Below are 16,000 nucleotides of genomic sequence, written 5' to 3' on the forward strand. Positions count from 1 at the left end.
AAACATGTACTTCTTAGCAAACTAGGAATAAAAAGTCACTTCCTTAACTTGATAAAGGATATCTGCCAGAACTGTAGTGATAATTAAAGGTGAAACACTAGCAACATTATGGCTAGAGTAAAAACAGAAAAAAATGAGAATGGCTACTCTCACTGGTACTATTCAATCTTGTACTGAAAAAAGAAATAAGGTATAAATGTTAGGAAGAGGCCAAAGTGTCTACTTGCAAATAATATGAATATCCACCTAGAAAATCCAAATGATGAGAAACTAAGAAAGCGGGGTTCCTGGGTGGCTCAGTCAGTTGAGCGTCTGACTCTTGGTTTTGGCTCAGGTCATGATCTCAGGGTTGTGAGATTGAGACCTACACCTGGCTGTGCAATCGGTGGGAAGTCTGCTTGAGATTCTCTCTCTCTCTCTCCCTCTGCCCCTCCCCCCACTTGCATGCTCTCTCTCTAAAATAAATAAATAAATCTTAAAAAAAAAAAAGAAACTAAGAAAGCAATTCAGCAATGTGCCGAGATACAAGATCCAAATTTGAAAAATAATACTTTCCCTAGACAGGATTAGAAAATAAAATAGAGGGGCACCTGGGTGGCTCAGTCAGTTAAGCATCTGACTCTTGATTTTGGTTCAGGTCATGATTTCAGGGTCATGAGATTGAGCCCCACATCAGGCTCTATGCTGGGCGTGGAGCCTGCTTGAGATTCTCTCTCTCCCTCTCTCTCTCTCTGCCCCCCACCCTCACTCGCACTCAAGCTCAATCTCTCTTAAAAAAAGAAAATCAATTAATTTTTAAAAAAATAAAATAAAATAGAAAAAGAGGTATTCAAAATAGCAACACAAACTATAATATGCCAGAATAGGCCTACCAAGACAGGTGGTGTAAGACTTATACCAAGAAACCTGCAAAAGCTTACTGAAAGACATGGAAGACTGAGTAAATATGGAGAGATCATGCTCCTGGATGGACAGGCACAATTCTCAAGTTAATCTATACTTTGAATTCAGAATTTATGTAATTTGTATTTTGTAATTTTTCATAGAACTTGACAACCTGATTCTAAAACTCATCTGGAAGAGAAAGTAATCAAAATGGTTCTGATAAAAGAAAAGTGAGGAGAAACTTGCCCTTCCAGAGATGAAAATATACTATAAACTATATCTATTAAAGGGTTTGAGAATAAACAGATACACTAATAGGGCAGAATAGAGTCCAGAAATAGACCCACACATATCATCAACTCAATACACCACAATACTAAGTCAAGTCAGTGGCTAAAGGGCCTTCTTTTTAATAAATGGTGCTAGAACAACTGCATATCCATGTGAAGTTGGGGAAATGATCTTCAACCCCTATCTCACTTTATAGCCAAAAACTAATTCAAGATACATTATAGAACTATGTAAAAGCTAAAACTGTAAAGCTTCAAGCAGAAAACATAAGAGATTATCTTCATGACTTTGGATAGGCAAAGATTTCATGGACAAGACTCTAAGTGCTCTAAGCATTAATGAAAAGAAATGGTAAACTGGACTTCATAAAAATTAAAATTTCTGCTCATCAAAAGCCATCATGAAAAAGACAAGCCACAGAGTGTAAAAAAATATTTATAACATAATCTGACACTTCAATCCAGAATATATAAAGAACTCCCACAAATCATCAATAAAAAGACGAATACTTCGATTTGTTAAAATGGGCAAAAGACTTGAATGGACACTTCAAAAAAGAAGATACATGAATAGATAGTAAGTACATGAAAAGAGGCTCAACACTATCATTTTTGAAATGTAAATTAAAACCATGATGAGATGCCATTTGACACCCACTCTAATGTTTCTAAGACATCTGTTTTTAAAAAAGATTTTATTTATTCATTTGAGAGAGAGAGAGAGAGAGAGAGAGAGAGAGAGAAACAAGTGGAGGGGTAGAAGGAGGGGGAGAAGCAGACTCTCCACTGAGCAGGGAGCCTAACGTGGGACCTGATCCTGGTACTCGGAGATCGTGACCTGAGCCAAAGGCAGACGCTTAACTGACTGAGACACCCATGTGCCCCGACATCTTTGAAGATATGATAAGCTGGAACTCTCATACATTGCTGGGATATGAAATGGTACAAACTATGTTAGAGAATTATTAGGCACTTTCTTAAAAAGTTAAGCATACATCTACCTCCTCTACTCTGACATATTTACCCAAGAGAAATGAAAACATATATTAACAAAAAGACCTGTACATGAATGTTCAAGGCAGCCTATTCATAATAGCTAAAAACTGGAAATAACCCAAATTTCTATCTACAGGAGAATGGAAAAACAAATAGTGGTATAATCATATAATGGAATACTACTCAGCAACACAGAGGAACACATTATTAATCAAAGCAAGAACATGGACAAATCTCAAAAAAAAAAAAAAAACCCTAACCACATTATGCTAAACAAAAGAAGCCAGACACATAAAAATTTATGATTCCATTAATATGAAGTCTAAGAACATGCAAAATTAATCTATGGTGACAGAAGTCAGAAAGAAAGTGGTTGCTTAAGGTGGAATGTAGGTAGGGTGGATTGACTGGAAAGGGGTACAAGCGAACTTTGTGGGGTAGATGGAAATGTTCCATATCATATTTTGGGTGATAGTTACACCCAAACTGGGTGATAAGTACATATACAACTATCAGAACTCAACAAACTGAACATTTAAAATATGTGCATTTTATTGCATATACATTTTACCTCAAGAAAAAAAATAGGAAAACACACACACATAAAACATAAATGAAAAGATTATAAAATTAAAAAATGAGACTGAGAAAAAATATATGTAATATACACAAGGTATTAATAGCTAGAATATATAAACAACTTCTAAAATCAACAAAAATACAATCTGAAAGAAAAAAATAAGCAAAGGGTATGAACAGGCAATTCACAGAAATGGAAAGAGAAATGGCCAATAACATGAAAAAATGCTCAGTTTCACAAGTAATTGGGGGAAATACAATTTTTTTTAAAAATAACATGCAATGTTCAAGATAGACAGAAATAAAAAAGGTCAATAATATCTAATATTGTCAACAGTACAGGGAACCATTCTCATATAGTGTAGGTGGCATGCATACTGGGACAGACATTTTGGAGAACAACATTTAGCAGTATTTAAAATCTCAAATGTGTATGCCCCTCACCCTAGCAATTCCTCTAGCCGGTATGTAATCTGGAGAATACTCTCAAGTATATATCACATACAAGGCTACTGATGGAGGCATCATTTTACAATAGCTAGAAACTGGACAACCTAAATGTCATTTCAAAACAGGAATAAATAAACAAGGTAGACTTTGTACACTGTGGAATCCTATATAGCACTCATAAAAAATGAGGCAGATTTATACAGTGGTACAAAAAATTTCAAAGATATTATTTTTAAAACTTTTTTTTATCTTTTAATTTTTTATTGTTATGTTAATCACCATATATTACATAATTTGTTTTGGTGTAGTGTTCCATGATTCATTGTTTGTTCATAACACCCAGTGCTCCATGCAGAATATGCCCTCCTTAATACCCATCACCAGGCTAACCCATCCCCCTACCCTCCTCCCCTCTAGAAACCTCAGTTTGTTTTTCAGAGTCCATCATCTCTCCTGGTTCGTTAAAACATTTTTTTAAAGATTTTATTTATTTGATAGAGAGAGTACAAGTAGGCAGAATGGCAGGCAGAGGGAGAGGGAGAAGCAGGTTCCATGCTGAGCAGAGAGCCTGAGGCAGGGCTTGATCCCAGGACCCTGGGACCACGACCTGAGCCAAAGGCAGACACTTAACTGAGTGAGCCACCCAGGCGCCCCTCAAAGATATATTATTAGGAGACAAAAGTGGGTTGAAAAATAGTATGCTGATGATAGCATTTGCCTTTAAAAACAATAGGGAAACACCAGGTTAAAAAGAAAAAAACAGGCAGGTGGAAGTGGTTACACCTAGATTAGGATTGGGAGGGAAATCAAGGCGGGGGGTGGGGATGTGGGGGGCATGATTTATCTTCGTCTGCATTGCTTCTGTTTTATATTAGGAATTTATTCATGTATTAACTTGTGTAATTCAAAGGGAATAAATTAATGTAGCAATACCAAAATTTTAAAGGCATATAACAAATATATTACTACATGTACATGCACACTTATGTATAGAAAAATATCTGGTGATGATACACACCAAACTTAATAGCCACAGTTAAACAAGAGCCTGCTTGGAAACTTAAAAGGAAGATGTGGGAAATGAAGTGTCCATAGGAGGCTTTAAAAAGCTCTGATATATTTCTGGAAATCTAGAAAGCTGTGTGCATGCTCAGGAAAGACCTAAAAGGCCCTTATCTTGCACCCCCTGGCTGACGCTGAGGCCCTGTTCAAGGAGTAAAGACTAAGAGTTGTAAAGAGCCTTAGTGTTAGAGACAAGCCCCAACACAGAACACAGAGCCCTAGGCAAATGCAGAAGAGTTACAGTTCAAGGCATTTAAGGAAGTCTGAGACAAATGATTAGATAACCACTAAAGTAACTAAGCACACACTTCTGTGACTGCACACTACTGGGAATTACAGAATTAGTCCGAGAAAGTCACTAAACACATAAAAACAAGTTAGGTTTATTCTAGGAATACGAGATTGGTTTAACATCCAAAAATCAATTAATGTAATAAACTGAATCAACAGGGGCACCTGGGTGGCTCAGTTGGTTAAGCGACTGCCTTCGGCTCAGGTCATGATCCTGGAGTCCCAGGATCGAGTCCCACATAGGGCTCCCTGCTCAGCGGGGCGTCTGCTTCTCCCTCTGACCCTCTCTCCTCTCATGCTCACCCTCTCTCTCTCAAATCAATCAATCAATCAATCTTAAAAAAAATTAACCGAATCAACAGAATAATGAACAAAAATAATGTGATCATGTCAACAGATGGTGAAAAATCATTTGACAAACTCAAGATAAACACTTAACAAACTAGGTATAGACAGAAATTCCTCATCCTGGTAGGGGCATCTATGAAAATCCCACAGCTAACAACATACTTAATAGTAAAAGACTGAATGCTTTTCCCCTAAACTCAGGAACAAGACAACAATATCCATTCTCACCATTTCCATTCAGCATTGTCCTGGAGGTTCTAGCCAGGACAATTAGGCAAGAAAAGGAAATAAAGGCATCCAAACCAGTAAGGAAGAAGGAAAACTATCTCTGTTACAGATGACATGAACTTGTATATAGAAGTCCTAAAGAATCCATTAAAAACCTATTAGAACTGACAAACAAGTTCAGCAAGTTTGCAGATACAAGATTGTATTGTATTGTACAAAGCTCAATAAACAATTTGAAAATGAAATCCAGAAAACAATTCCATTTACAACAGCATTGAAAAGAATAAAATATTTAGGAATAAATGTGACAAAAGAAGTGTAAAACGTATACACTGAAAATTTAAAAAATTATTCAAAGATATTTAAGGGGATCTAAATAAACAGAAAGACATTTGAGGGGCACCTGAGTGGTTCAGTAGGTTAAGTGGCTGCCTTCGGCTCAGGTCATGATCCCAGGGTCCTGGGATCGAGCCCTGCCGTCGGGCTCCCTGCTCAGCCGGGAGTCTGCTTCTCCCTTTCTCTCTGCCTGCCCTTCTGCCTACTTGTGCTCTCAATCTCTCTGTCGAATAAATAAATCAAATCTTAAAAAAAAAGACATTTGATTTTCGTGAATTGGAAGACTGAATGTTAATGATGGCAATACTTCTTGATCTACAGATTCAACACAACCCCTATGAAAATCCCAGCTGGCTTCTTTGCAGAAAATGACAAGCTGATCCTAACATTCATACGGAAATGCAAATTTGACCCAGAATAGCCAAAACAATCTTGAAAAAGAACCACGTTGGAGCACTCACACTTCCTGATTTCAAAACTTACTACAAAGCTACGGCAATCAAGACAGTGTGGTACCAGCATAAGGATAGACATACAGATCAATGGAATAGAATTGAGAGTTCAATTGCTTCCTGACAAAGATGCTAAGACAATTCAGTGGGAAAGAATAGTCTTTTCAACAAACGATGTGGGGATAACTATCTACATCCCAAAGACTGAACTTTGGACTGCCACTTCACACCATATACAAAAATTAACTCAAAATGGATCAAAGACTTAAATACAGCATCTAAAACCATAAAGCTCTTAGAAGAAAACAGAAGCATAAATCTTTGTGACCTTGGATTAGGCATTTTCCATAGGTATGACACCAAACACATAAGCGACAAGAGAAAGAAAATAGATGAATGGACTTCATCAAAATTTTTTAAATTGCGTGCTTCAAAGGATACCATCAATAAGTGAAAACACAGGGCACCTGGGTGGCTCAGATAGTTAAGCGTCTGCCTTTGGCTCAGGTCATGATCCCAGGGGCCCAGGATTGAGTCCCGCATCAGGCTCCCTGCTCAGCGGGGAGCCTGCTTCTCCCTCTGCCTCTCTCTCTCTGTCTCTTATGAATAAATAAAATCTTTAAAAAAAATTAAAAAAAATAAGTGAAAACACAACCCAAAGAATGGGAGAAAACATTTGCAAAGCATATACCTGATAAGGGGTTAGTATCCAGAATGTATAAAGAACATACATAACTCAACCATAAGAAAGATAAAAAAATTAAAAAATGGGCAAAGAATCTGAATGAACATTTTTCTAAAAAGATAAACAAATTGCTGCTAAGCACATGAAACAATGCTCAACATCATTAGCCACTGGGGAAATGTAAACCAAAACCACGAGGTATCACTTTACACCCACTAGGATGGCTCCAATTAAAGACATAATAAAAGTAAGAATATGGGAAAATTAGAATCCTAATTTTAGAATTAGAATTCTAAGGATAACAGTCCTGATAATGTTAAAGTGGTGCAGTTGCTGTGAAAAACAATCTGGCAGTTCTTCAAAAAGTTAAACACAGAGTTACCATATGATCCAGCAATTCCACTCCTAGGTATATATCTGCGAGAAATGAAAACAGATGTCTACTTAAAAATTTGTACAGCAATGCTCATAGCAGCATTATTCCTAATAACCCAAAGTGGAAGCAACCCAAATTGTCCATCAATGGACAAATATATATTAATAAGTATTGGTAATGAACGTTTAATAATAATATATTAATATATTCAGGTAGAATATTATTTGGCGATAAAAAGGAATGAAGTACTGATACATGCTACACAACATGGATGAGCCTTGAAAACACTGTTAAAGTGAAAGAAGCCAGTCACAAAAGACCATATATCATATGACTAGATGTGTATGAAATGTCCAGAACAGGCAAATCTGTAGAGACAGAAAGAGCATTAGTCACAGATAGGTGGGGCCGAGGATGTGGCGGAAGGAGGTTGAGGAAAAATTGGGAATGACTGCTAATGTGTGCAGGTTTTCTTTTTGGGTGACGAAAACATTCTAAAATTTACTGTGGTGATACACAACTTTGTGAATATACTCAAAAATTACCAAATTGTACAGTTTAAAAGAGTAAATTTTATGGTATATTAGTTGCATCTTAATTTAAAAAAAAAAGACCCTTAAAAGTTACCATATGACCCAGCCAGCAATTGCACAATTAAGTGTATACCTAAAGGGAAATTACAACATTTGTCTACACAAAAACTTATACACAGATGCTCACAGAGCAATATTCAAAATAGCGAAATTGGATACAACTGATGAATGGACAAACATTCATACAAACATACAACTGATGAATGGACAAACATTCAAAACGTATATCCACACAATGGAATATGATTCAGCAGTCAAAGGGAATGAAGTGTTGCTACACACTACAACACGGATGATCCTTGAAAACCTTACGCTGAATGAAACAAACCAGTCACAAAAGACCACATATTGTACGATTATACTTATATAAAATACAGGTCATGGTTGCCTAGGGCTAGAGAAGGGGCCAGGAATGCGGAGTGACTGCTAAATGATATGGAGGGTGAGTTTCTTTTTGAAGGTGATAAACATGGTCTAAAATTAGATTGTGGTACTGGTTGCACAACTCTGTGAATATATCCACAGAAGTGTACAGTTTAAATGGGTGTACAGTTTAAATGGGTGAATTTTATGGTATGTGAATTATATCTCAATAAAGCTGTTAAAAAAAACTCAGAACTGTAAACCCAAAAAAAGAGGCACAAGAACCTTTAAAAATAGTATTAAGAAGGCTAAATCGCACAGTGCAGACACAGAACAAAAAGGGCACTTTCAAATACATTCAGAACAAAAAGCTGAATGAGCAAGAACTAGGTCTCTGCCCTGTGCTAGCAGTATAATAATGATATGTGTGACAGAGGTAAAATTCCTCAATTACTATTTTTGCTCCTGCATTCTCAGTTCCCAAGAGGGAAGTGCAGCCCAATATGAGTAAAGAGGTAGTAAGTGAGAACTCAACTCCTTTAACAGGAGTTCAAATATCTTGGAGCAGATTATTATAACCAAGGAAATGGAGAGTACTTTCAAATGAGAATGCTGAAGCTATGTCAGCGATCTTTGAGGGATCACAGAGAAAGATGTTCCAGAAGACTGGGCAGATGTAATTTCCATTTTCAAAAAAAAAAAAAAAGAAAGAAAGAAATAGCAGTTAATTCCATAAATTACAGACCAGTAAGTTTGATGTAAGTCTTCTAGATTATTACGGGATGGATGATCACAGGGATGGCTTGAAAGAGCCTAGAAAGGGAAGAATAAGCACTAGAAGCCAGCTTGAAGTCACTAAGAAGAAATCAATTTAGGCTAATCCTTATTCCTTTTTTGTAATGTCATTAAACTACAGAGAAATATGGCAGACTTCGTATATCTGAACTTTAGCAAGGCATTTAGCAAAATCTTTTACGAGATCCTTAAGCACAAAATTGAGAAATAGGGGCTGGTTGTTAACTTTTGTTAGATTAATAATCACTTGAAAGATCATTCCCAAAGCATGCAGTTTACCAGGCCACTATCATGCTAGACTAAGGTCTCTAATAGCAATCACCATGGGGTTCCTCTAGCTTTAGGAACTTCATCATTTATATCCAACAGCTTAAATGAAGATATGGAAACCATGCTGATGAGGTTTATAAGTGACAATATCTGAGAAGGATAGTGAATACTTGAGATGACAGAATCAGGAGACCGATTTTAATCGTAAGTAGTTGGGGATAAAAGCAAAGCAAAGCAAAGCAAACCAAACCAAACAAAAACTAAAACTTGCCTGGACCAGATGAAATCAAACCAAGGGCCAGATCCAAATCTCATACCTAAATTAGAAAATGAGTGCAAGGGAAAGAAACAGGTTTTCACCATTTCTGATATCAGCCTCGAACTTGAATTGTAGCTACTGTTAGAATATGACCTGAAATATTTCTGTCAAGATACCAACGACACAATAAGAGTACTAGAAGTTTTCATCTACAACTGTGGCCTTAAGCTCTCTCACCCTCTTTCAGACGGTCCCCTTCAGCCTTGGTTTTCTTCTGTCTTTCTGATCCAGCAAGGTCTACAAGATGCAGCTTGGAGCGAAAGCTGCTATTCCTGTGATGACAAGAAGACACAAATGAGAATGGTGCATGAGCTTGAAGGGTGGCTGAGTGTCAAAGCCGACCTGCTGGCTCTGGTTTTCTTTCAAGTGAGTCAAAATGGCTCCACTGGTTACCAGTGCTCAGGGTACTGATGGCCGATGATTCGTCAAACGCACTGAAGAAGCAACTTGATATTCAACTTTGGTAGAACTACTGTTAACAATCTTGACTCTTTAAACTGTGAACTGCAACTTACTTGTCACTCTTCCTTCTTTGCTCTATGGAGATTGTAAAGATGGCATGAGATCGGGATGACTGGGAGTTCATAGCTGTAGAGGCCACAGTTCTACAGTTGTTGCCCTGCTCCAAACAAGAAACAGTGTCCAGAGCCACTACAACAGTCTTCTCAGTGAGTCCCACAATCTAATTCAGAGAAAGAAAAAAAAAAAATGCCCTTAGGATTCCGCTTTACATACTTCATCAGAGATAGAAGGACTGGTAGGTTAAAAAACAATGCTTTGAGGGGCACCTGGGTGGCTCAGTCGTTAAGTGTCTGCCTTCGGCTCAGGTAGTGATCCCGGGGTCCTGGGATCGAGCCCCGCATCGGGCTCCCTGCTCGGCGGGAAGCCTGCTTCTCCCTCTCCCACTCCCCCTGCTTGTGTTCCCTCTCTTGCTATATCTCTCTCTGTCAAATGCATAAATTAAAAAAAATTTTTTTAAATAATAATGCTTTCATGTTCCAATAGAACCTTAATAGGACAGTTGTGGTGACAAGGACTGTTTTAACTAGCAACTCTATGATCACAGCAAACCAAGGTCCCTAATCTCCCCTAGGAACTTCCAAAACAAGGGTACCAGACAACACTAGAGCTAGAAGAGATCTCTAGATTTTAGGATAGAGCAACGGATAGGTGCCCTCTGGGGAGCTCCCAAGTGAAGGTGAGCTTTGGCCCTAAGAACAGCAAGGGCAACACAAATACTTACAGTATTTCTCTTTGCTACTTTCTCCATGTGACCCTGTGCCCTTCCCTATACCTCTGACCGGTTTTAGACTTCATTTTCACTAGGGGAAACAGCAGGAAAACAGGGTCCTACGCTTGGTACTGTATCTACCCAAGAGAATTTGTACACGTTAAAACCTCTTAGAGCCTCTGGAGATTGAACTAGATGATAACGAAGACCCTGCTAGCCCAAATATGCTATTGTTTTCTTACTCCATAGCTCCCAGATTTACATCTGTGGCCCTAATTTCTAGTCCTTCATTTCTAATTGCCTGCCACTTATATTTGTAAACAGTGATTTATAAACCAAACTCATCTTCCTTCCACCAGCACCGATTCTCTCCACTTCTGTTAATATCTCTATGCGCAAAACCTCAGATTCACCTTCAATTCCTCTCCTCCCACTTCACCATACCTCATCTGTCACCAACTCCTAGCCATTTTTCTTTTGAATCCATTGCTTCCTTTTCCTTTCCACATCTACCTGCCTCGTCCAGGCCGATCTTACTTCATGCTTGAAGAAGAAGGCAAAGTTTCTCCAACTGGCCTTCCCCATCCTAGTCTGTCTCCTTTCCAAGCCGCTTGTGTTTAGTCTTCCTAAAATCCTGCTTCCGAAAATGTCACCAAATTACTAAGTTCTGTGCTAGATAATGAGGATCCGAGGAGGTTTTAAGACACTCTCCTAACCTCCAGGAGCTAACACTGTTGGAGAGAGATACGCATAAGATAAAAACTTGGTAAAAGTGGCCACAGCAGTCTCGCTTATATACTGTCCACAGGGATGGAACACATGAAGCTTTAGCCTGGCTTCATAATCTGGTCCTAACACATCCATTACTTCTCAACCAAGAGCCTCAAATCCGGACAGACTGGTCTAGTCTTACTAACCCAAGGAGTATATTTTCTGCTTTTCTGCTTAAGCTACTCCTTACCCCAAAATCCCTTTACTTCTTTTCTCTCTACTTATATTCCATCTATCCCACCTGAAGAGTGTTCACAAACTTGTCCTCACCCACCCCGATTTATCAAAACACATACTCTTTTGTACTGAAAATTGTACCTCAAATAATGCTTGGGATTTAATTCCTCCCTTGGCATGGGGCATATAAAAGATCTTGGAACTGGGTCAAGACCTGGCTCAGTACCAACATTCTTTCTGGTGATAGCATGCATTTTGCCCAGGTTTCTTATCCCCACTATCCAAATTGTCTTCCTGTATTCCAAGTTTATCAGGCTTTTTTTTTTTTTTAAGATTTTACTTATTTATTTGAGAGAGAGAGGGGGAGCAGGGAGGGAGAATGAGAGGGAGAAGCAGACTCCCCGCTGAGCAGGGAGCCCGATGCGGGGCCCGATCCCGGGACTCTGGGATCATGACCTGAGCCGAAGGCAGATGCTTAACCGACTGAGCCACCCAGGCGCCCCTATCAGGCTTTCAAAATAGGTCTGATCCTTCAAGCCTTGATTTTAATACCTGGCTAATGACTTAATAACCCAGAAGGAAAAAAAAAATCAGAAGCACGCCTGCTCTTCAAGCACCTGTACCCTAAACCTTCATCTTTCCATGCAGTGAAGAGAGGAAGGGGAAGAAGACGGGTAAGACACCATTTTACCAGGTTTTCCCATTTATATAACCTACTCTCATCCACTTCCAGCCCTGGATTCTCTCCCTGAATACTCAAGCTGGAGCTAGACCCAAGCTCTGCCTGTTTTCAATACCGGCTTCTGGATTTGGTCCACTCCCATATATAAAAGTCCCAACCTTGCCTCAAATTTTGTTCAGCTATAGCTCCTCATCCTGCATCTAAACCATACAACAGAAGCCTCTCATATAAGTGATCTCTTCTTCCTGTGGTACTTATGAATTTTAAATTTTTTATATTATTTAATTTTTTCCTTTTTAAATATCATCCCAAAGCCTAGCATAAGGCCTGTTATAGTGCTGGCACAACAGAATTTCCTGTGACCATGGTCTATATCTGTGCTGTCCTATAGTAGCCACAGCCACATGTAGCTATTGGGATATGTGGCTAGTGTGATGAAGGGACTAAATTTTAAGTTTCATTATATCTTAGTTCACTTAAGTTTAGCCATTTGTGGCTAGTGGCTATTGTACTGAATAGCCCAGGCTTAGAACTCTGTAAATAATTAATAAATATTTAGTTGATATTAGCATTCCTTCCACAGGTAACAGGAAGATGATAAAACTTCCTTCCCCACAAGAGCTCCCATCTAGGAATATTCTAGATTAACAAAGGAAATTAGGATCACACAAAATCTAAGAGACTGAGATGTCAGTAGCCCTTTAAAACCACAGTGGCAAATAAAAGGGATGTGAACTTTAGCAGTGGCCAACATTTTTCAGTAACAACAAATGAGACAAACACACCTTTATGCCTTCTTTAGGATCCTCTCGTATATTTATTTGAGAGGCTTTCTCACGAGATGGGCATAGAAGATCCAAAATTTCTTCGTTGTAAATCTGGTATTGTTAAAAATAAAGTGGTAAAAACAAGATGTTAATAGTGGTAATCTTGGGGTGGTGGGATCATAGGTGATTTTTAAAATTCTTTGTGACTTTCTGTATTAAAAAATATTTTACAACATATTATTTTTATAATTAAGAAAAGGCCTTTAATCTCACATGTAACCGTTGGATACTTACAAGAATGAATTCACATATTCATTGTAACAAAATTGAGACTGCTCTCTTAGGACAGTTTCTTGGGAATTGCAGACACAGTGAAAAGTTACCTGAGTGCCCAAATTCAGTTCTTTGATGGTACCATAACAGCATCACCTTCCCTGATTTTGCTACAATGTTTAAGTAAGGGGTCCTTAGTGGAGGGTGGAAATGGGAAGCACATGGGAGAAGTGGCAACCAATATTTCAACCACCAGAACTTTAAGTATTTAGAACAGTGTTTAGCATATAGCAAGCACCATATTTGTTTTGCTATTATTGCTGTTGCTGCAATTTAACATACCAGGTTCTTAAGTAATTTTTACATTTGATTACCTGACCACAACTGGGTTAATCAAGAGATTCAAGAAGGCTAAATCTTAATGATGTTTAACTCCCTGCCTTCCAACTCTACACCTCCAATACCTATTAATGTATTAAGATTCAACTCCAGGAAGGAGTATTCACATACAATATATAATTTCATGCTTACATTATATAAGTTTAATCATTGCTTGTTAATCACTGCTATGGAACCAACTAGCTAGTTTCCCAAAACCCATAAATTTCCTGAACATGTGATGTGTTTGAGGTCACGAGGTTAGATATAACTGGTCAATCTAGTTGTATAGTGACATTCACTAGAATGAAAACCACAGAAGGGTAGGGATTTTTTGTTCCCGGATATATCCCAAGTACCTAGAACAGGCCCTGTAACACAGCAGGTATTCAATAACATCTGCTGAATAAACACATTCTATTATCACACAGCTCAATACTTCACCCATTTTTTATAACATTCTTCCTGAAGTAGAAGCATTGTCACTCAGGCCTCAAAACAGCAAAGGAAAATCAAATATTTTTCTGCAGACGCTACAGGGAATCAGCAGCAGAGGCCAAACTGGAATTAAAGAACTCCTATCATCTTTTTATGCGGCGATGCCAACTCCTCCAACAATCAGATTAAACAGACTATTCTGACAAGAAAAGAACTGGGCAGGAGCCAGCTCCAACTGAGCCAGTAAATTTTCTCTATCAATTTTATTAAAATGTAATTTACTAAAAATGCAATTTACTAATTTGAGTCATGCCAAGAAAAAACTTAATTTGGATTTATTTTTTCTATCCAAAGATACATTTGAATTCAGTATAATTAAAGATAAATCATTTACCTCTAAGTATGACACTTTCAGAGTAAATTCGATGTCACTCTTTTTATCAATTTCTTTGAAGAGCAATTGTATTACCCTAGGAATGACCCCAACTGTTGGTTCATTCTCTTGCTCTGCGGTGTATGCACCTCCCATTGAATAGGTTTTTCCAGAGCCAGTCTGCCCATAGGCCAGGACGGTTGCATTGTATCCTGGCAAAATAGAAGTCACATGCATAGTGGTACTCAAATATTTTCATCCAATCAATATACACCATTTCCTTCAGCAATTACTTGCAACAAAATTGAGATTGCTCTCTTAAGACAGGGGTCTCTTAGGAATAGCAGACACAGAGAAAACTTATATGCATGCCAGGATTTTGCATTTCTCCAAACCAGCAAAGAAGAAAAATACCAGCCCCAGAATGTGTGCCCCTCTTCATTGCCCTTAAAAGCTAGGAAGTAAAACACTTAAAGACTGAGATAATGAAGGCGGCCGACGCACTGCAAGAAAGCCATTCAGAGCTTTATAATTCTACTTTTAGCAATTCTAAATTATGGGAATTAAATGAAAGTCTTAGAAGTTGCATAAATAGAAGGGATTCCAACATATGTTTTTGATGACCAGTCTTCACCTGAAAAAGCAACAAAGTTGATTTTTATGATCAGTGAAAGAATCCACTCCTTATCTAAACTCTCAGACTGCATCTGGACCATATTATCAGGCTCCTTGGCATTTTGTTTCTTTTGAAAAGAACTTGTTTATCTAAATGAAGACCTTCCTTGATATTCTGAAAGATCATAAGATGTTACAGCAAGATTTTCACTGTAATAAATAGCTAGTATCACCTGGCATGACCATGAGGCAAAAGAATAATATCCCATAATCTTCTACAATACCACAGATATGTGTACATAGTAATAACTGGGGAAACCAAGTTTCAGTACTTTCCCCAAAATATTCAGGGCTCTCTGGTACTGGGAATTCTGAGTACAAGAGGATGATGTTGAGCTGACTGAAAAATATTGGCTGTGTCTTTGCAACCGAGAGCAATGTTAACCAAACATATATATCGGAATCACTACCTACTTCATATGCCTCTAAAGACTATAATTCAATTCTCAGATTCCCAAGTTAAGACAAAAGTATAGAACTATAGTGCTCTTACTGAGCTTTGAAGCAACATTCTGAGGAAGATGACTAGATAACGAAGGGTCTGGAAACCATACTGTTTCCAGAATAGCTAAAGGAAACAGGGATGGTTAATTAGAAGAGACTTAGGCAGAATCACATAATTGTCTTCCAAATGTGTAAATAGGAAAAAGATTAACTTTATAGTGGAGAAGCCTGGCAGATAACACTGTAATCGAATAATCAAAATGAACATCAGCAGTAATGAAACAAATCATCATGTGCTGGTGATAGGATTCAATGGGAAGAATACAGCATCACTTTGTGATATTCCTGGTACAGATATACAACCTGAATCCAATCATAAGTAAACATCAGACAAACCAAAATTGATAAACAGTTTACACAACAACTGGTCTTTAAAAGTCAGGATCACACACACACACACACACACACACACA

At 38.0% G+C, this 16,000-nt stretch overlaps 1 protein-coding gene across 2 annotated transcripts in view; it reads right to left on the reverse strand.

Moving 5' to 3' along the window:
• The window catches only part of KIF4A (kinesin family member 4A), a 112,977-nt gene that overhangs the window by 94,653 nt on the left and 2,324 nt on the right, over positions 1-16,000 (reverse strand). For both annotated transcript variants that reach the window (XM_027608432.1, XM_027608431.1), the window contains exons 4-7: positions 14,430-14,620; positions 12,965-13,057; positions 9,834-10,000; positions 9,496-9,590 (exon numbers count right to left, since the gene is read on the reverse strand). In XM_027608432.1, the coding sequence (XP_027464233.1) occupies positions 9,496-9,590; positions 9,834-10,000; positions 12,965-13,057; positions 14,430-14,620 (546 nt within the window). The remainder of the gene's footprint in view (positions 1-9,495; positions 9,591-9,833; positions 10,001-12,964; positions 13,058-14,429; positions 14,621-16,000) is intronic.

Source organism: Zalophus californianus, chromosome X (genome assembly GCF_009762305.2).
Source record: "Zalophus californianus isolate mZalCal1 chromosome X, mZalCal1.pri.v2, whole genome shotgun sequence".
In the NCBI taxonomy this organism is placed as follows: Eukaryota; Metazoa; Chordata; class Mammalia; order Carnivora; family Otariidae; genus Zalophus; species Zalophus californianus.